This window comes from Anabas testudineus, chromosome 6 (assembly GCF_900324465.2).
Source record: "Anabas testudineus chromosome 6, fAnaTes1.2, whole genome shotgun sequence".
NCBI lineage: Eukaryota > Metazoa > Chordata > Actinopteri > Anabantiformes > Anabantidae > Anabas > Anabas testudineus.
In genome coordinates this window covers 13,274,802-13,296,487 of record NC_046615.1, presented here as the reverse complement: position 1 = coordinate 13,296,487, position 21,686 = coordinate 13,274,802, and the positions used below count along the sequence as shown (strand labels likewise).

At 39.6% G+C, this 21,686-nt stretch overlaps 1 protein-coding gene across 2 annotated transcripts in view; it reads left to right on the top strand.

Moving 5' to 3' along the window:
• The window catches only part of sema4ba (sema domain, immunoglobulin domain (Ig), transmembrane domain (TM) and short cytoplasmic domain, (semaphorin) 4Ba), a 34,798-nt gene that overhangs the window by 760 nt on the left and 12,352 nt on the right, over positions 1 to 21,686 (top strand). The window contains exons 1-2 of one of the 2 annotated variants that reach the window (XM_026365269.1): positions 4,687 to 4,853; positions 15,095 to 15,477. In XM_026365269.1, the coding sequence (XP_026221054.1) occupies positions 15,360 to 15,477 (118 nt within the window). In that variant the 5' untranslated portion in view covers positions 4,687 to 4,853; positions 15,095 to 15,359. Of the gene's footprint in view, positions 1 to 4,686; positions 4,854 to 15,094; positions 15,478 to 21,686 lie in introns of those variants that run through there. The other variant, XM_026365267.1, reaches the window with a different exon arrangement.

The following is a 21,686-nucleotide window of genomic DNA, read 5'->3' as shown; positions in this document are numbered from 1 at the left end:
TTGGAAAAGCTGATGGGTGAGAATGAGAGCATAAAATAACAAAGTCTTAATTGTCTTGGTGTGTCTGGTTATGATATTTGACAGCCAGCACAGTCCCATTTTTAGGGAGGTTTTGTGTGCACAGAGGCATGAGGTGTTTGTGTGAAATTCAAATCTCTCACCCACATGCTGCTGGCTGCTCAATCGAGACTAATGCCAAGTTGTCAGATGAGTGGGTTGTAGTTAATGGACAGAAATCATAAATTGAAAAGTTTGTCAAAAGTCAATGAACAGACCAATGTAATATTTTTATTTACTTCTTATTTGCTTTTGAGTAAACTCTGCCAAGTGCCTTTTACTTGAAAAGCTCTCACACTCTCTCCCCTGCATCACTGGAGTATGACAGGAAACACCTCAACAACAAGATAAAATGTGTTGTTTTCCACCACTGGAGTGGATTCTGGTTATATTATTAGCTCATTTTAGACATATACAGTAAGATACTTTATTCTTATTAAATTACAGAATTTATAAATATGCAAATATTGTTCATTTCAAAATATTAACCACAATATATGTTCAACCTCCATCTATGAATACTTACTATACAGCTTTTTGTTTTCCACATCAAACCAGTAAGTTCTACATTTCATATTTACCGGCACATCTTGAATATTCTCTTAAACTGAGATTTGAGAACAGAGCATCAAGAAAGTATTTTAGTGTGGAACAGAACACAGCGTGGAACTCAGTGAAGGTCAGTCATCCAAACAAAGTCACAAATAAAAATTAAAAAATAAAATGTTTGGGTTGATTTGGCTAAGAGGGACTAGTTTCTCTCGGTTTCTAAAGAGGAAAATCAACATCTCTGATGCCTCAGGATAGCTTGATACTTCTGTCAAAAGCTAGTTCATCTGAGTCTGTCTAGCATGTGCTACCAGGGCAGCTGGACATGAGAGATAACCCACTCAACCAAGCTTTCACACAGACACAGATCTCCAGATGATCAACAAGCACCCAGCAGCACTGGAATAAATAGGCGCTTTCATGAATTTTTGAGAATGGTTGATTATGTCAAGAAGAGGGTGGAATATACAGTATTCAACTGTGCTATCTTATTTTTGTTTCACTGCCTCGCATATGGAAATTTGTGTGTCTGTTGTAGGAGAAATGCCTGTCTGTGCTGACCTTGGCCCTGCTGTTTTCTTTTGGTTTGATCCACAAAGAAAACAGCTGGCAGTTGCATTCTGGATACCGGCGGTCTCGACAATGAACTGCCTGTTGATGCTGTCAGAAAGGCTTTGGCTCGTTGGTAATGCATGGTGCCTGTTATATCAATACCTCAAATCCAGACTTCTTCTCAAAAATATATTTTATAACATGTTGATAGTCACTTGCAGAGAAAGTCGGAATATGACTGTTGCAGAGTTGGACAGGAATGCTGAAACATTCCTTTGCAGACTGACTGTTTTTGATGCAGAGCTCTTCTACATCAAGACTTCTGAAAGGAATACAAGCAAAAAGATCAAATTAAGCTTCTGTGTTGTGAAGCAGCTCAAATCTGTGAGCAACCTGTTGCAGATAACTAAATGTGTTCAGAGGAGAAAAGGCAAAGAAGGAATAAATCACAGCACATCACATTATTTTATCACAGCTTAATCCCCTTTACTGGCCCCATATGCACATGCTTCCATTTTGTCAGCACATCCCAGGGGCTTTTTCTCAGCATTAGGTCTGATCCTTCTTCTTCATCTGTTTATATAGACAGGTTGACTCTCTCTTTCTCTCTCTCTCTCTCTTTCTGTGCGTGCTAGTGACAAAAGCTTTTATGTTACTTTGACAAAATAATGTCAACGCAAGGTCTTGGAGCTTGCGATTATATGAATTGACCTTCATCAGTATGTGGAATTTTCCCAGTTGTCCTAGAATCACAGATAATATATTTTCTTAGCATTTTAATGACACTTACTCACCCATGTTGCCTTAAGAAGTTGAGTGACAAAGTAAATCTTAGTAGGAAGACTGTTCGATTTATATTACACAGTATTCAGAGCTTGTACGTTGATTGTTGTTTCTGTGACTTTTTGTGTTGACTAAAATGAGTGAGAAAAGGGTTAATAGCTGAGGCGGAGGAGGCTGGACTGTGCAGTGGCCAGCCACTTGTAACCTTAAGGTTAAACAGAGGCCTACAGGGAGTCCTATTACTGTGTACTTACTGATGGGAACTCTGCAAACATGCATTCTGGGAGCACAGCGGGTTCCTCTGTTTATTTCTAGTCCTGCACTGTGCCACGATGTGGGAAATGACTGTGGACATGGAACCTGGCCAGATTCCAACGGGACCCTCAGATCTGCCTTTTAACCCGTACGAAACCAGAGACCAAAACACTGCATATACAGTACGTCTGAAGTGCTCTGGGGCCTTTTCTTGTTCACACAGTGTTTTATTTGAACTATCCACAAGCCTGTGAAACTGTTTTGGGAAACCACGTAGAGTATGTTTACATGTATGTCAGCATTTCTTCTCACACAAAATCACAAAATAGTCTGTTCAGATGACAGGTATATTCCAAAGTGGCAATAACAGGATTCATGGGACTCTGTTTTTGAAAGAGTGTTACAGGGAGCATGACATCATTTTCACACATCGTTTGGCCACCACAGAGTCCATTGAGAATCTTTGGGATGTGCTGGAGAAGATACAAGGTCTTGGTGAAAATTAATACAACTCTGGCTGGGAATAAACGTTGTGACATTGCAGAAGCTTAGCGAAACGATGCCATGGTGAATGCGTTTTGTAATCAAAGCTAAAGACGAACGAAATATTAGAGTGTGTGACTTTTTTTTGGGATGGGCAGTGTATTTATCCTCTTTTAAATCGATTAGACTGGTGAAGCATCCATGAAAGGCTGCAAACAAAGCAATGTGGTTGCTCTCCCTCGATGACCACAGCAAGAAGGCTTACATAGCAGCCTAGGCTATAGGCCAATGGGCAAAGGGCTGAACACATCCATCAATGTGTGAGACCAATAAAAGGCTCAGGACGTCACCTTCTTCACATGTCCATCAACAACACAAACCCACTCTAAATGCAAGTTGTTCATGAAGCATGTCATAACCTTTGCGTCTCACATATAAACTTCAGTGTTTTCTATGTAGAAACTGGTGCACTAAGCCAAGAATAATGACTAATCTGCCAAATCACCGTTTGAATAATCCACAAATTGTATCTGCACTATTAGTGATATTGCTCAGCCCTGCTATTTCAGTTATTTAAAAAAGCTGAAAGACAATTCAGTAAAACATACTGCTGCATATTCTGCAATAAATTTCACCAAATAATTAAGGAGAATCTTTGAAAATCAGGGACAGCCCAGGCAGTGCTGTGTTCATCTAAGCAGGTGCAATCAGGCTCATGTTCACTCTTTAACTGTGCAGCTATTACTTTTTAAAATGAAACATATGAGAACTGTTTAAAGGCTTATCCAGTTGTGTAGTTCAGATTTATGATCTTAGCTAAAGCAAAAGTCAAGTAAGCCTAGTTGAAAAGAAAAGAGAGAAGAAGTGAAATATGCCTATTTTCTTTTTTAAAAATAAATTATTGGGAACATCTGTAACATTATATAGTCACATTACTCTCAGTAAGATAGAGATGGTTGCACTGCTCTGCAAACAGACTGTCAAAATCAAGTTCATGATCTAGGGTACACAAATGTTGAGGCAACAAATATGTTGCAGACTCTAAGCTTTGTGCACCGCACTTTTTTGCTGGTTCGTCTGCTTCTCATCTTTGGGTGGATCCCTATCTAACATGTCTTAAAAGTAGATATCAAGCATAAGTCAAACTCTCTCTATTTGACTTCTTTATCTGCCAGATAGACCACATTAAAAAACCTTTGTGGGGGTAGTCTGTCCACTCTATGTGGGGTCTGAGAGTGGGGCAGCTGCCCCCCACGTGCAGTGGCCTCACTTAGTAAAGATCAATAGCAAGTTGCACATTCCTCGCTCCAAGTTTTCAGGAGTCACTTAGGCCCTGGTATCCCAGTCATTCAAGCCATCTTGTGAATCCTTTAGCACAATGATATTTGGGGTAAATTCCAGTCATTGACATTCAAGATCCTAGACAACAAGATTTGACCTGCGACGGCAGGGTATCTGGTAAAGCATACGGGGACGATGAGCTCTTGTCACTCAAGAATATCACTCTATAGACCATGCTGATGCAGTCACTCAAGGGCACAATTGTCGAAGTAGCATTGTCTAGTTCAGGTCTAATTTTATATGTTTACACTTCACATCTCTCACTGTTCCCTTTTTCATTTTCCCTTTCAATCACAGCAAATTTATGCGGCCCACATTGATCCCTTGATAATTTAATGGCTGACTGACTGTTCTATTTAACCAGACAAGCATAATAAGGGGATTAGCAACTTATCAGATGACAGGGTTTAGCAAGCTTGGCTGCAGCTATATGGGTAGGTATTTTATGTCTTAAGATTCATTAATCACTTGGGAGACTAAATAATAAAAATACTAATAGTTTAAACCAATAGCTTAACAGTTTGGGCCATTTGCAATGCCAAATTGCTGTCACTAGTGAGATAAGGTAGAATGGCATGTGAAAAAAAGGGACCCTTTAAGTTCATTTATGTCTTTGTTTGCAGTGAAAGCCCACACTAGTGTGCTGTTAAGATGCAATCAGAGTCATGACACGTCCATGCAGAGCCCCACAGCTGGATGCGTGAAGGCAGGAGCTGATGTCATGGAGAGATGGAGGTGAAATGATCTGTTACTAGAAAGCTGAGCCTGCTCAATGCGATATCAGAGCACGTAACATGTCCTCAGACATCTTCACCTACTTTCACAACCTAGAGGTAAGGGATGGTCAGCTATGTCGCAATCACAACAGTCAATAGTGAAATTCCTTTTTAACTTTAAGATATAGTTCTGGAGTAGAAAAGATTCTTTTGCACGAAAGCATGACACATATTTCTTGTAAACCAGGAAAAGGTCCAAGTCCCAATTAGGTTTACTGACAAGTGCTAAAAGAAAACATTCACATCTCATGTTGGAAAAATCTACTCTGCTTAAGTGTCTCAAAATTACACAGTTTCCACAAACTGAAGGGGCTCTTCTGCTTATGCTGAGTTCTGATGTTACCATGGGACAAGCACGTAATTCATCATATTATTTATAAACTGTAAGATTTAAGGTCAGTGGTTTGGCTCATAACCAAGAACAGAATAAATAGGCCTGTTTTGCCTTTTTCACAAAGCGCAAACTAAACACAAGAAGAAGCAGGCAAACACAAATACCAGAATACATGTCTCAGTATTGAGTATCAGAAAGTGAAAGGTGGTGGAGTCTTTCTATCTCACACAGTCCTTATATTGGAGTATTTTTCCATAGGTATTATAAAATAACTTTATAAAATAACTTTTTAATTTAACCTGATTGGACTACAGAAATACAAGAGACAATGTTAAGTCAATACAGCTCATATTTAGACACAGGATAACATGTGTCCTGTGTCATTGGAAAGCATTTATTGATTCTGTCACTTAGAAAGACCCCCTGACCACAACAGAATTCAGATTGGAGGAAAAAAGCATCAAGAGTGTTTGTTCCTGTGAGCTTTAAACGACACCTGCATGCTGAACAGCCTCATCCCCTCCAGATGTCTGGAGGCCTCGCTAGACCCAGAGCCAGCACATCTATAACTGTCTCCTCAACTGCCCAGACTGTGGTGGAGATCTGCCAGAAAGAAAGCAGAGATACAGGGGGATCTGAGCCCTGCAGCCACTCGCGCTGCACAAAAAGTGCTGAAAGAGGCCATAAGACAGCTTGTGTGCTGTGTCTTAATATATCACATCTTCTGTCCAATCTGATGAATTATTCAGATGATGCTATCTACTGTGCCTCTCACCTAAAACATCTGCCCTGCCAGCCTGTCTGCCAGGTCTGGCTTATTCTCTGTTCTGCCACAGGAAGCTTTTAGTCTGCTGCTGTCCTGTTGTCTCTGTTCCATTTAACCCCCTTCCTCTATCTCTATTTCCATCTTCTCAGATTAGAGTCATAAAGCATAAAGATTATGTTACTATGTCAGAAAAGAAAGCTGCCTCTTGTACAAGATTTTAAAAATAGTATAATTTTGCTACTACTACATAAATCTCTAGGTTGTCAAGATTTAAAACAAACTTTCTTTTGTGATGTGTTGTCTGACTACATCATCCAAACACTGCCAAAGAGAGAAATACAAATGTGCAGATGAGAAGTTCAATTCAATTCAGTTCAATTGTATTTGTATAACTCCAAAGTATAACTGTATACAGAATTATATAGAAAACCCAACAATCCCATTTGAGCAAGCATTAGGCAACAGTGGAGAGGAAAAACTCCCTATAGAGGTTTACAGGAAGAAACCTCCAGCAGAACCAGGCTCAGGGTGGGCGGCCATCTGCTTCGACCGGTTGGGTTAAGTGGAAATAGGAGAGAGAAAAGAGAACAGCAGGCAACAAAAAACAACAACAAGCAACAAAAAACACTGAGCAGGTTGTTAGGGCCAGTAACTGCACTCTGGATATATACAGCTCCAAGGCCGAGGATACCTGCAGAAAAGTATGGAGGGAGAGAGACAGAGAGGAGGAAGCACAGCTACAGAAGAGAGAAGATACAAGGTTAACGACATGCAATGGTAGCATTTGAATGGATGATTGAAGGGGTGGCTTGTGAAAAAAATAAAAAAAGAGTTTGGGAAAGTTTAAACCTTGCTTTCATTCTAAACTCTCAACAAGTGGACAGTCGCTGCTTGATTTAATTGTTAGGTTGATGATTTCAAAAAGTTACAACCACTGTGAACTTTGGCTTTAGAACATTTAGGGGCAGAGGGACTTCCAGATGCTGTACAATGACAGTGTCATGCAATGTACATAAAGTATTCTCACCCATTAAACGCCACACAAATGCCAAACATGTGGTTAACCAAAGTCCGATTTTGATCACATTACTCTGTTCGAATGTCCGATCTGAAAAAAACAAAACCTTACAGTTCTGTGCAACATTGCACACGACACTAAGCGACACTAAGCAGAAAACAGAGCAGGCTGTGTTGCATACATCCAGGCCATAAAGTGACGAGTGTTTGCTAAGGATAAAAGGTGCACCCTCGCCTCTGTGTGAGCTGTTTACGGATCTTAGTAGAGCATGAAATAACTAAATACCAGCATCACTCTCCTCCCTGCCATTATCTAGTGCAAATTTCTCATTCATAACTTTCAGCAAGGATAACTGATGACTGTGCATATGAGTAACAAGGAAATAAAATAAGGGGGTCAGAAAGTTGAAAAGTTGTCTTTGAACCAACAAAGTGCATCCTCTACATACTGTGTCCTACTCACTGTATGTGTACATTGTTTTTAAAAGGAAGGACAGCTTGTTTACAGTTAGGCAATTAGAGATCTGTGATCAGAGTTACGACAGGAATGTCTGAAAGGGTCAGTAACACCATTAGCAGAGTAAAGGGCACAACCTGGCATGCTCAGAGATATCAAATCACAGCCATGGGGGAGGGGCAGGTGACTAAAAAGGCTCAGTTGGAGGTGGATTCCATTAATCACATCTACTTGCTTACTCATGTCATGAAGCACACAAATATATCCGACTGCTTGTATTTCAATGTATAATTGGCGATTGAATGGTCCATGAATTTACATGGGAAACAAATATTAATGCAGAAACTTTTTTTTTTTTTTTTAATCAGAAGTTATATTTTTTCCAAATGCCAAAATTCTTGTTTTATCTGGTCCTCATTAGTGTTAGTATCATTACAGTATATACACACATATAAATATATATATATATTATAGAGTTTACCACTGCCACCAAAGTAGGCCCAAATCATGATGTTTCCTCCACCATACTTTACGATTGGGATTATGTTTTCATTATTATATGAGGTGCCATTTTTGCGCTGGATGTAGTGCTACGTCAACTTTCCAAATAGTTTCCAAATGTTTTCCAAATGTTTAAACGTTCAGATATTGAAATTTGTATTTGAACAACATCACATATTGTAAATCTATCTGTTACAACAAATCAAGTTTCTGAAGGTAAACAAAAACAGGTGAGATAAAGCACTAGAGACTGGTGCCTGTTATCAGCCCTCACTCTATCATGGTCAATATTTCACTCCAGTACATGCAGGCGGAATTATGTGGAAAACAAGTGTAGACATTTAGAGCGGTAGTGAATGTTTCAACCTGACCTACTTACAGCAGCCAGGACTGAAACGGCTCCTCACCTGTGTCTGGCAGGCGCAAAGATTGCTCATAGAAACATACTGTATGCCTTTAATATTTAAAACAGTGCATTGAATAGTATTATACTGTGCATAGTGTATTTTATTCTTAGTTCTTGAGCAATTTGTTTGTTTTGCTGGACTGGACTGTGTATATTCACACTTTCTATCACTGCTCTGAACTGTTACAAGTGACTACTAGACTCACAAGTGACTACTGTATGTGAGACTAAGTCTTTGCCAAGTTTCCACCAATGGTCATATTAGCATGAGAAACCATTGTATGATAGCTGAGTTACAGTATTACACCTAGATCTTTGTTTAGTGGCCAAAGATCAGTATTGGCTACCACAGTTCACTAAAAGCATTTCTGAGCCTCACTAAGCTGTTTAATACATCTGTGGAGACCAACATCAGCTAGAAGGTGAAACCACAACCTTTAAACTTGAAATATTTTTTTCCAGAAGTAGTTCAAAGATTTAGGCACTGACATGCACTTGTGGCCCCGCTTTTATAAACAGTTTTTATTGTCGTAGTAGTGTTCATTATAGTCATAGTAAAAATAGTAACAGCAGTAGAAATTATTGTGGTTTTAGCAGCATGAGTGTGGGTTTTCTTTAGCGACTCTAACAGGGACACCGGATAGAAAATATAACCATATGTAGCCTAGAAAAGTGTTTTCAAACCAAAGTGTTTTCATCACTTGCAGTTGCAAACAATGGAATATAGCTGCAGACAAAGATGATGAACTGCAGCAGGAAGTAGTCAACATTAGGCAGAGGTGGTGAATCTCAGCAGAGGTTGAGATAAGATACAGATGGTTAGAGTCGGGCAATAAGGTCAGGTGGTTAGGGTTAGAGAAGCCCAATAAGCATTACAAAACTAAATCTTACTTTCACACAAAGTTGACAACTTTCAGCCAAGTTGGCAATTTATGATCTTTGTGTGAAACCACATACCTTTAATGCAAATGTTGAATGTCAACTTTTGGACGCTGAAATTGTAAATGGGAAGGAACCACGAAATGGGTTGATATATTGAAGTTAAAATACAGATTATAGTCTTTGATTAAATATATGCAGAATAGGCTGCCAGCCTCCCTGAGAGGTGTATCAAATGATAAAACTGAATACTCTCAAAGATATACGTGTTTCCTTCCTCAGCCAAGGGCGTAACAATAGTAAAAAGATTGTAGGAAAGAAATAGGCCACTTCAGCAGGTTCAGCAGGGCAGGCTGCTTCTAAGAAAGTGGATCACCTTACACTGGATTGTTGAAAACTGAAAAGAGTACAGGGAGCATTACTAAATTTCCACAGTCTTTCAGTATTTAACATGTTTATAAGTTGATTAATAACAGCACCTTCAGTTTCAGTCCAGGTTCATGTCCTCTATAATGGGACAAGGAGAGTTGGCTCAAGTACCAGGAAATAAAGGGGACAAAGCCAAGATTGGTAAATAACTCTCATACAGTAGTAAGTATCTCAATGAAGCTAGTATTTCTCTGATGAAATTAGTTAATCTGAGGCAGTTTCCATCTCCACACAAGCACTAATGTAGAAATTAGTGTTGGATAAGGAGGCCAGTAATAGGAAATTATGTCTTTACCCTTTCATTTGCTTTTCTTTGTCCTTTTCCCCCACTCACTGTATTAATACACTTTCCTGTCTGTCGCAGAGCCCCTGCTGCTCTTCTTTCACCCACTTTGGCCTTGATAGTGATAGCAGGACCTAGCTCTCCTATTTTACATTTCATCTTCAAGCTGCTTCTGCTGGCTCCACATCTGTTATGGAAATGTGCACAGAGGGGAAATGAAATGAAATGGAATATTATTTCAAATACTGTATTTTCACTTCTGAGACAGGGTTGATTTAGGCACTTGTGTAGCTTTCAAAGACAGAGGTGATGAAATATGCTCATCCACTTTCACAGCCATATATTAACGTAATCTATCAATACATTCTTAACTCCTGATAGCTTCAAATTTAAGATGCTTCAAGACGGCAGTGCTTGTGATAAAATTCCCAACCTCTGACCGTGTGTCACAAGCCTCAGAGGAGAAACAGACTTGATGAATTTAACTCCCTTGACCCTTAAGTTCAGAATGTCTCCTATCTCTGTTCAATAGTTTAATAAGATTTTAATTAGGCAATTAAAAGTCTTTGGAATAGCATATGGTCATAATTACTGGTGTATGGTTCACTCAGGGATGAATGAGCCATTAATTACTCTTTAGCTGGGTCTAGGGATTGGACTTAAAATGGATTGAGTAGAAAAGAGAAAGTATTTCTTCAGACTCTACTCTACTCTAATCACACATGTACATTTTGGAATTTCCATTCATCAGGGAACAGGACTGGGTTTAGCTGCTATTTGTAAACTCATTATCAACTTTGTGTCTGGTCAGATATGTTGATATTATACATCACTTCTTTTACTTTTCGATCTAAAAAACACCACACTATAAATTCACAATATGGTCATTTTTATGCCCACTACTTACAGTAAGAACTAGTTAGTCTGATGCAACCTGTTTTATATAATGACGCTTAACTCTCCACTTATCAATGAGGCTCTTAGAGAATCTTTTAAAATAGGAAGTATTTATTACATGAGACTTCCTGTAATTTCAAATTGTCACTTTGACCTGACACATGAGCTCTATGCTGTCACGTCTTACTCATAGATCTTAAGATCTGAATCAGTAGTTGCAGAATAACCAGAGAGGTAGTAGGACTATTGCTGAACTGTGTCAACACTGCACGCCCAGTGAATCAGCCGCTCTGCCCATGTGTGCAGACATGCTCCTCCATTAAAGCCTCTCGTGACAGATGATATCCTCCACATTTCACATCTGTTCCTTCACACATCTGAGAGTTCTTTGGTGGCACTGAAGTGTCAGGGGGGCAGGAAGAGAAGTGCTGATCACAGGTTGAAGGCCACATCTGGGAGCATGTGACCTGGGTTGTCCAAGGGGCCGGACATTGGTTGTTACTGTGCGTCGTGCGTGCTTCCTTGCTTGCGTGCGCGTATCTGTGTACAGGTGGCTTCCTGAGATGACAGGCATGCCAAGAGGTCATATTTATCAGTCAACACTTTTCCAGTCAACAGAGTGTGTGTGCAGTCCACAGAGCCTTGACCCCTTCTACTCTACTCGGATGGCAAATGCTAACAGTGCTGCCACCTGTTTCAGTAGTATTCATAGTACTGCTATTAATAAGACATGCAGTATGTTATAAATAGTGCTGTCATTGGTCAGTCATTTCCATTCAGTGATAGACAGTGATAGTTGCAGGGAATGAGTCGTAAAGAGAGCTGCTCATTTCCTTGTTTGGTTAAATGTTGAAATTTCCTCTTTTCTAACCCACAACTGTGAAGTATTTTGACAGTGTCGGAAAATATGCACGCCTATACATTTATTGTAGTGTGTGAAATGCCAGTAAGCTGTTTTTATATAGTAAATACTTCAAATAACAGGTTGAGTGTATTTACTCAATTACATGACTTTTATTGTTATTACAGCCAGATGTGTTAATGACTGTGTGGAATTCCTCCTTATTCTCAGCAGAGCTTCTTACTGCTTCATTTAATGGTCCCCTCCTTTACCCCAGTTAACTATTTTCACTGCATGGATGTCCAAATTGCTGTCAAAATAAGTAAATGTACTTAAATGTATAATGGCACAAATAGTGACAGCTCTTTGAGCCAAATTTGATTTTTCTTTTTCCAACATATACAATTATTTCTATAGCCCGGTTGTCATAACCCAGTTTAACCCTCCCAGCTCCCCTCTGATTGGTGGAGGTTGTTGGTGGAAGGTCTGCATTTTTGTGTGTGACATGTAATTCATTTCAATATAAAACCACTGTTGAACATCTATCTCAGCTAAGACATCGGACGGGACAAAGTTTCTCAGACAAGAAATGATTAAAACTGTATTTACACAGTATTGGAACAGTGAGGCCTGTTCCTTTAGATGTGATATGTGTAAGTGATGAGTGTTGAGTTATTTGCAAGATTTTTTGTTTAGTTTAGATTTAGTCCATGGGCTGACGCTTTTCTTCAAAGCGATTTACAAGTGAGTTACAAGAAAAGCAAAACATTTTGTTAAGCTTTGTGTTTAGATGTACTCATAGCATTCTCTCAGTATCAGTTTTCTATCTTTGAGATGACACATAGTTTTCTAAGTGAGTTCATTAATGAGAGTTTTTTTTTTATATGCAGTATAACATATGCAGTTATCTGTCAAACTCACAAAGCTGATATTGTTGAAGAGGATGTAGAAGGAGTTTTGGAGTTTTTAGAGGGGATCATAGACAGAGACAGGAGAGTATCATTCACAGCCAGTGCACACCATCACATCTGTGTAGGGAGTGAAAGGGATGATTCAGTTTATGCATCATGCAGGAGAGAGTAGTGAAGTGTAGAGCTGCATATAGATTTAGTGCTGTTAGAGGGGCCCTTGTTCTCTCCCTCACTGAGTCGCGCTCACTCTGCGTCCTCAGTCACATTCAGCTTGGTGCATGTGGACTTCTTTTACTGACTGTCACACAAACCGAGAGTTAATGTTTGCTCCACTGCTTGGTGGTCAAGTGGTGTCTTACTATGAATTGTTCCACACAAAGGACTCTAATGATGCTTATGGCAGACCTCTTTTTCCATTACGTGTTACAGTCTGCTAACATCACGTAGGCTGCTGGCAGGGCGCATTTGTCCAGAAAATCTGAGAGTGACCTAGCCTGGAGTTTTAAAAGCACAAGCCTTTCGTGTCCTCGTCTGCTTTTGTCATCATGATCATTAGAGTCACGGTCCCGCTGCTGTAGGCCAAAATTCTTGTCCAGACACTCTTGACTATTTTCCTTTTTAATGGTTTTTCAAATCTGGACAGTGCAGTGGTGAAACCTGCGAATAATACATTTGAATCCCTTTGCTCTCTTGTTGACATCATTTTGAGACTTTTAATGAAATGCCCTGTTTCAAACAGCTTAACTCAGAGCTGTCTTTGCCCTTTCCCTACGTGTTGCTCGTAAACACCATCCCAGACTACATTGTCAGAACAGAGTACAGTATGTAATTTCTATTTCTGTAGAAATAACCCTCTTTGCATCTTATTTTCTCGCCTTCATCATGAACTTCCTGCTCCTCCAAATGTCATCTACCCAGCTCAGATTTGGATATGTCTGTGTTTGCAACAAGCATCAGACTGCTTATTGACTAAAAGTCAGGAGCCCTCTGATAGTAACCAGGAATAGCTTTCGTTTGCTATTGATTGCCATACCTTGCATGAAACTCAATCACCCGATGGGTGAATTTAATGAGAAGCTCCTTGTGGAAATTCTACTTGAGCACTTGCAGTTGTAACCAGGATGTCTATATTGTATTTCTATTCATGTCTCACTCAATCTGTTAATCAGCATCCATAAATTGCCCCATAACTCCATTACTGGTATAATGGTTTTCTTGTGGCTTTGTTATGATACGTTTTAACAAAATTTTGTAGACGTTGTGGGAAAAAAAGGGTTTGCCTGTGATTTATGAATTACCAAACAGCAGGTCTGCGCAAATATTGAACCAATTTAGTTTGGCTTTGGAAAATTTTATCTCCATAAATTCCTGAGAGCAGGGAAAACTAAAGGCTTCTGTGAGCTGTGGGAATGAAAACACTTTACAGTGTCAGGGGTTATAATGTATACACACGGTTTTCTCCGCTTAGTTCAGGTTCAACCAAGGAAAGCTGAGGAACAAAAACACCTATAATTCCTGTAATATGAGCAGAGGGTGTCACACCTTCTCATTGTTTTTAAGCCTTAGCAAAGATTTCCGAGAAATATCTCTCTCTCTCTTTGTTTTTTCCCTGTGCTGTGCACAATAGAGTAGGTACATGTAGTACAGATATGGAGATTACAGCTTTGGGGGAGTAGTGCTGTTTGTCAGTGGCTGTCACTATCAGATTAACCTGACCTGTGCATTGTTCACAGACAAACGTGCAGCAGCAAAGATAATTCATGTAGTATTCTGTTAATAATCACCACACCAGTATCACTTTCTTTCCCCTCTGAACAGAAACAGAAAGCAATGCCACACAACGTCAAAGATGTAGGGTGTCATAAAAAGGTTAACTGTGATCCAACTTGATAAGTAAAACAGCTGGTAGCTTGAGTGCCACGAATATGTGTGTATTTCCAGAGGTTAAATCTCATTGACTTTCGTGGTTCCCTCACTTTTCCTCCTGTACCACCTTTAGTTTGATGCTTGTGGTTTGCTGAACAAATATACTGCCAATACACTGCCCTGCTTTTTCACATGACCCACAGCACTGGCTCATGAAACGATGCCCCTATTGCGCCTGGATTACTAGACCTTCATCATTATGGACAAATCATAAACATTCACAATGAAATCAACTAGTTTGTTTTGTGGAGAATTCATTCTCCCAGAACTCGTCCCAGTGCACACCTTCTTGCATCACCTGAATTTCGCTAGAAGTTGCATGGGTGTAGCAATATGTGAGAATATGAGATTATATTTGTTTCTCATGGTAGGAATTACAGGATATATTAGAATCACTTGGGTGATCTTTGCACCATTATCAAGTCAAATTTGGTTTATAGCCAAAATAATAGCGACATGGCATTTACATCTTGTTTGCACTTTGTGTTTAGTTCTAATTAGCTAATGTTAGCGTGCTAAAAGATGGTGAACATGGTAAACAATAGAAATGCTCTATATCAGCATGTTAGCTTTGTTATCGCTGCATGCTGTTGTTAGCATTTAGCCCAATAACAGCTTATACAATCAATGTTGTTTGTTGCATCTTCACAGATCTGAGCTGAGACCTGCAATGTCACATGTGCTTGGAGGCTGATCAGTGGAGGCTTTTGGTCTTGAGGTGAGGTCACAGGTTGTCCTTTCAAACCAGCATCATCTGCAGCCCCAGAGGAGTGTCCGGACTTCACAACGGCGCATAGGGAGCCTGGACCAGCGGACAAAGCAAGAGACAAGAGGAGACACACGTTAGGAAAAAAACAACACTCTTCATGAATTCCCCAAAACCCTGAGAGACAAATACTGCAAATTGGCTGGTGGCATGTGGACAATGAGAATGTCTTGGCTGTGTCTCACAGCCTTCACTGTCCTGCTTGTTGGTCGTTTTCAAACAGCTGTCACAGAAAATGATGTCCCTCCACGCCTTACCTTCTCCTACAGTAAGTTTTATCAACTTCTTCACTATAGACAAACCATAAGATTGCAATAATGAAATAAAACAAACTCAGCAACACTGTTTGACTAAATGGAAGAATCTTCTTTATTATACCAACACGTTTCTGCGTGTTTCCTTTACCTACCGTGAAGATGGTCCTGTGCCAAAACGCATTGGTATCATGAAGTAGATTCTTCCCTTTAGTCGACCAGTGTTGCCAAGTTGTATAGTAACTAATTGGTCTGTTATTAAACAGAGTAGAAATGATGATGAGATGAACATTGCCGTTGGCTGGGATGAAGTAAGAGACTGGCTGTTACTATGTGTAATAGAGGTGTCGCAAACTCACAGCTGGCCAGAAGTAAAACATAACACAACAGCAGCTGTTAACTTAAATAATTAAATGTTTGGTAGTTAATTGTAAGTATACCTGCATTTCGTGCATTTCATATCCTGCCTGCAGGGCTCATTTTGTTATTCCCAGCGGTGTTCCTGTTTATTAACTCTGTCCACTGAAACAAAATCAATACACTTCATATGTGTCCATTGTTAGAGCTTAAAGGATTTAGATTTGTGAAACGGTGTTTGTCTACACCATAATGATTTAAAATCCATGTAAATCCACACTGTGAATGGCAGCTCTGTCAGGGTGGCTCTGTCGAGTACCTACAGGTCAGGCACAATTACAAAATGAACGTCTATTGTGTTGAGACTTACCGAGGGCACTCCGACTCACAATCACTGAGTTATTGCTCTTATATAATCTGTGTTTCTTTGTTTGTTTGCAGAATGTCATATCACCCATCCAGTTTAGAAGCATAAAAAATGTGCCTGTATACCTCCCTAAAAAATATTGCTCTGTGTGCAGTATGCTCTCTACATAGTGCCACAGATCAGTGCAAAGTAGTGATTTTATCATCAGTGTAATTACTCAAATTATGTACCAGTGCATTTGAGATGACAAGTTGGATTTAAACGTTTATTGTGCGTTAATATGTCCTTGGAAAATTAAACAAAATAAGGAATTATGAGATCAATGCTGGCTTTTACTAACTCAACTATGGTTAAGTGATTCAAGTTCAGGCATTGTCAGAGTCTTAGTGTCAGTGAGGATTGTGTTGATGAATCTCTCTCAGTAATTTATTATTGACATTAATACAACTTCCAGTATGTGGCTAATTCTGAGCCAGGTTTCAGAGAGGTCAGCCACCTTGCTTGTCTCAGCCTGTACCTCCCTACATATTAGGACATCAACAGGTAATCTCTCTCACCTGCCAGCCTCAACAAAACCCACAGCTTGGCTCTGATGGAGCGTTTCACAACAACACACATCATCAATCAGCCACTGAAAGGACGCGTCACACTTCTCCTTGTTTTGGTGGAAAGATTTGCTTTTAGGGCGTGCAGCCAATGCTCTACACCACCGTAAAGCATGCAAACCCCACATGTCAGAAACCTGCTGTACATATGCCACGCATTCAGTGTAGCTGAGACTGAGACCAGGCAAGCAAGGTTGTCTTTTCTATCTTGTGTTTTAGTAACACTCATAAAAAGACTTTAGTCACTTTGTGTTTGTGTAACTTAAACCACATTAATATGCACAGTGGTGTTGTGCAAGATATAGGACAGCTTTAACAATACAAGTAGTTACGTTCCCCTATTAAACAAACAAACAAGGAGTCATTTTTATCAAGTCCTTCTAACCTGTTTCAGCACGGCTAAGGGCTCGTATTAACTTAAAATGTATTTGCTGGCTTCTGCAACTAAAGAGGATGGTGTCTCATTTTAGGATTTAGATTGTGATGCAAGGCAAAGAACAGGTTTCTTTAACGCTGATGGAAGTTCACTGGGCCTGACGATAGAGGTTGTCTTGATGTGGTAATGTTGGTTCTGCAGGGCTGACATTTAACAGCATCCTGCAGAGAGGCTTTGTCACATAGTGTTTACAGTGTCAATGCAGAATGCAAAGATGCAGGCCTCAGGGACTGCCTGGCCTCGTCATGGTTTCTGGTCCTCTCTGTCCTATCTGGAAGCCAGTTAGCTTGACAGCTTGCATGCTAGAACCTTAGAAGTATAGGTGGGCCAGAGCTCTGCTTGACCGCTTCTCATCCGGTAACAATTTCGTGGCCCTACTTTCGCTTTTGTTCTCTCTTTCCGTTTTTCTTTCTGTCCCCTGGTCCCCACCTCTGCCTTAATGAAGAGTCTAATCTTCCATGAATAATGAATGGGGATTTGTATGTGTTATGGCGTGAACACTTGTCTGGTTCTCATTATGCGCCTATCAGGTCGGATCATGGGTTCAGGTAAAAGAGCCTGCATCTGCTTTTCTCTCTGCTTTTGGTCCAGGCTTTAATGCAGAGCAAACCGAGAGGCTTAGTGCGTTAGGACTATTCAAAGGCACACCTACAAGCCGTTTAAGTTGCTTGTCTTTGCCTGTTGATCTGTTCAGCCCTCTGTTTGCCATTATGCATATTGGCCGTTGCGCTATGGTCCTGTACGGAGGCCATACCCAAAGCCACACTGTGAGTAAAGCATTTTTAATTATTCAAAATCTGTCATGTCTCCACCAGCTGAATCAGCCGCTCTCAAGTAATTCAAAATGACAGCGGTGTCAAGTGAGATGACAGCTTTTAAATACTGTGCTGGGGCCACAAAGCTGAACAGCAGTTTTTCATGGTGTAAATACTTAAGCATGCTCCACAATAACACTTGATGAAGACAGTTATAGAAAGTTATATTACATGAAATGATAATCCAACTTTTAGTTATATTAGGAATAATCATGGTGTCTAATGGCAGTGACAATCAGGACCCAACAGAATCCAACATGATCTAACAAAAAACTATTTTCTACATTTTTTTTTTTCGTATGATTGCAAAAAATGTTTTTGTTGTTTTCTGATTGCTGATCAGATAAAAAAAGACAAAAAAATAACAAAAAATTATGTTGTGAATGTTGTGTTTTGTGATGGAAATATGGAAATATTAAGGAAATATCCACACATCTTTGCTGATTGATCAATCAATTAATCAGCAAATCATTTCAGACAAATTATTACTAAATAGATATAAATTAGGTATCATAGATTGTGCTAAAATGAAATTAATGGACACAACATTGAGCTGCTTAATAAATATAAAACACAAGGTCTGTATTTTGTGCTGTGATATGTGAATTCAGTAAAATACCTTGTGTGTGTTATTGTTGTAATCTATCATGAAGAGACCTCATTGATCTTGATATTGCTGATGTTTATGACGCCCACTAAGCCCAATCCACAGAGGAGCGCTGCATAAATCAAACTCAGCAGACCCTGTAAAAATACTCTCATTTGCTCTGCACAGTGAGGACTGGGTCTCTTCTGCTACTGTAAATACACAACATGGACACAGGCTGGTCAGGCCAGAGTGCTGCTGTACAGATCAAAATCTGTCACGACCTCATGTACAATCTCTTTGTTCTTGAAGCTCCAGCCATGTACAAAGTGGAGGAAGGGGTCACGGTGAGTTCCTGATGAACCAGCAGCTGGTTTGCATTATTGTGGTTAATCTGGGGTCACAACCTAACCAACAGATTGCCCTCTCGACATTTTGTCATGGGAAAAGGATCCATTAGAGCTGAAGTACAAAATGCAGGTTTGATAGATACATATGGGAGAGAGTGTTTTATTTAAACGTTACCAGATTCATTTGTTTCTATCCTCCAGTAATTTGCACCACCAAAGCCTGTTACTGCTCATACCTGCTGTGTTAATACGTGATGCACATACTTTATTTCTACACTTCCCAGTTTCCTGTAAAGCATATTTGCAGCTTCTGCACATATATATCTTTCTAGGTTCTTAATGCTGTGTGCAAAATTAACCACCAATCTTAGCATCTGCATGGTGCAGTGGAGATGATATCCTGCAGCCCCACAAGTTACCAATGCAAACAGCAGGCTCACAGCTTGCCTAATGAATCTCCCAGTCAATTGACTCTCTTGGCCTGTTGTCTTAATACCTTCCAGATGCTTCAGTCACTGTCCTTCAGCTACCCTGGTATTTTCTCCTCCACAATTACCCATTGAGCAGCAGTTCTTAATAACTAGTTTAAGGATAATTCACTTAATTCACCGTGCTAGCGAGGCCTGTTTTCTGTCTTGATGTCACCAGACAATGGGACAGCAGTGGGAGTCCTGGTGTTCTTCTGACACTGACCTGAACTCCCGTTGGCACTGCAGCTACCTGTCACAGAACTCAGTGCTTCACTCTCAACAGAGGGTCTTAATCACTTCTTCTCAAAGCAGTTAGATTTAAGAGGGTTCATGTGTTCTATCTTGAGCAAAGTCCTTGAACAAGTGCAGCAGATAAAGAAAGCGAAAAGAGATTTGTACCTTGTATCTCTTTGCTCTGCCCAAGTAGATTCTTAAGTATTTTCACAAGCTTACTTTAGCATTGAGGCATGCCTGTCCAACTGTCAATGCTTTCTGTCTTCAATAACAATGTTTAAATTCCACCGTAAATTTCTACCTCTGATGTCAGGGGTTTATTATTCCCGTTCTGTCTTTGGTGTTCTCTCTTCACACCATCTGTTTTAAAGATGAGTGAGGATTTCTCCCTGTAAGCTGCTCTCATTGAAAGGTTACAATACACCCTATAATTAAGGACCTGAATCCAGCAACACCAAGTCAAAAGTTAAACAAAGACTGCTAAGTTTCACTGATTATGTCTGTTCCCTGCAGAAAATGTAATTATTTTTCATTTGGTTAAATTAGTTTTATTTCCTGTGGAAAAACTTATGAGAATGATAACTTGTTGTACTAGTTTATGAGGCATTACCATACGTTGCAAATCACCACTGGAAAACACAAATGATTAAGAGACAGTGATATTCTACATAATGCCAAATTGGTAATTTGATCTATGCATAAACAATTCAATTAAACAACTCAAACACTATGGGGGCTATAGTTGGATGTATTACTTAGCTTCATTGTTATCTTCCTAGGTTTATCTGCTGTCAGTCTTGTCTAATACAGCTAAATAAAATTCATGTTTATATTGTATACTTTAAAAACTGTTTATATGTGAGTGTTCTCATGAGGCTATTACTGGCAAATGACGTATCATGAATCTATTTCTTGCTCTTGAACTCAATACAGAGAAGCAGAAATATTTCCTCATCATCATCTGCTCATGAATTCATGAGGACTAATCTTTGACACTATGTCTAATTCTGACAGTAAACTTTGTTTCTACCAACCACACATTCCACCGATTATTTTATACAGAATATTTGTTTGCAATCTTACATTGTTTTAGTTGTGCTGAAGGTAAACAAGAACCGTATGCCATCATCTGATGTCTTGAACATACAGCTGTAAGAGCTGATAAAGGCAGTCCCCTCATAAGCGAGGGCATAGATAGAATCAGCCTGGTGTAGTTGCTGTACAAAAGAAGGCACTTAGATCTCTGTCGCTAAATGAAAAATGACTCTACAGTTCCCGTCTAGAGGGGATGCTCCACACTTTTAATTATCTTTCTACTTTTTTGTGACACAGACCCATTAGGAAGTCGGCTACCAAAATGTGGAAGTATTCCTTTAAGCCCAATAAAATTAATTCCCCCTCTAAATAGATTAGCAAGTCAGTCTAGGCAAGTCTTTCAGTCCATTTAGCAGTGTCATTTGCAGAAATTACTTTTAATTACATAATAATAGCAATGATCTCATATTGCTTACAGCTGCCAGAGGCTTAACCACCGAGTGCGCCGTTCACACACTTATTGAAAGGGTCATGGATGAAGTGCTGTGAACCAGACAAAGCCACTCTCTCAAACTCGAGGAAGGGTAACACTGATAGGTTGAGGTGTAAAGCCCTTTAGCTCTGCGTGCTGGTTCCCTCTTTCTGTTGTGTTTTGGGCACAGTGGGTCGTCTGTCTCTCAGCTTGTGACCAGTGTTTCCATCATCAGTCCAGCGGAGATGCAGAGGACAGTGGTTTGGTTTTGTTTGATTTTCTGTTCCGTTGTCATTTAACGATTTGTTAAATGCTTTAAAGATTAGTTCACTCAATACACAAAATCATTTAGTCATCTGTCCCCAGTTGTATCTAGCCATGCAGATGATTTTAGTTTTATGTACTGAGATATATATAAGGTCCACAATACAATGGAGGTGAATTAAAGCTTGTGTGTTATTGTTAAAGAATTGACAATAACATCATTGACAATAAC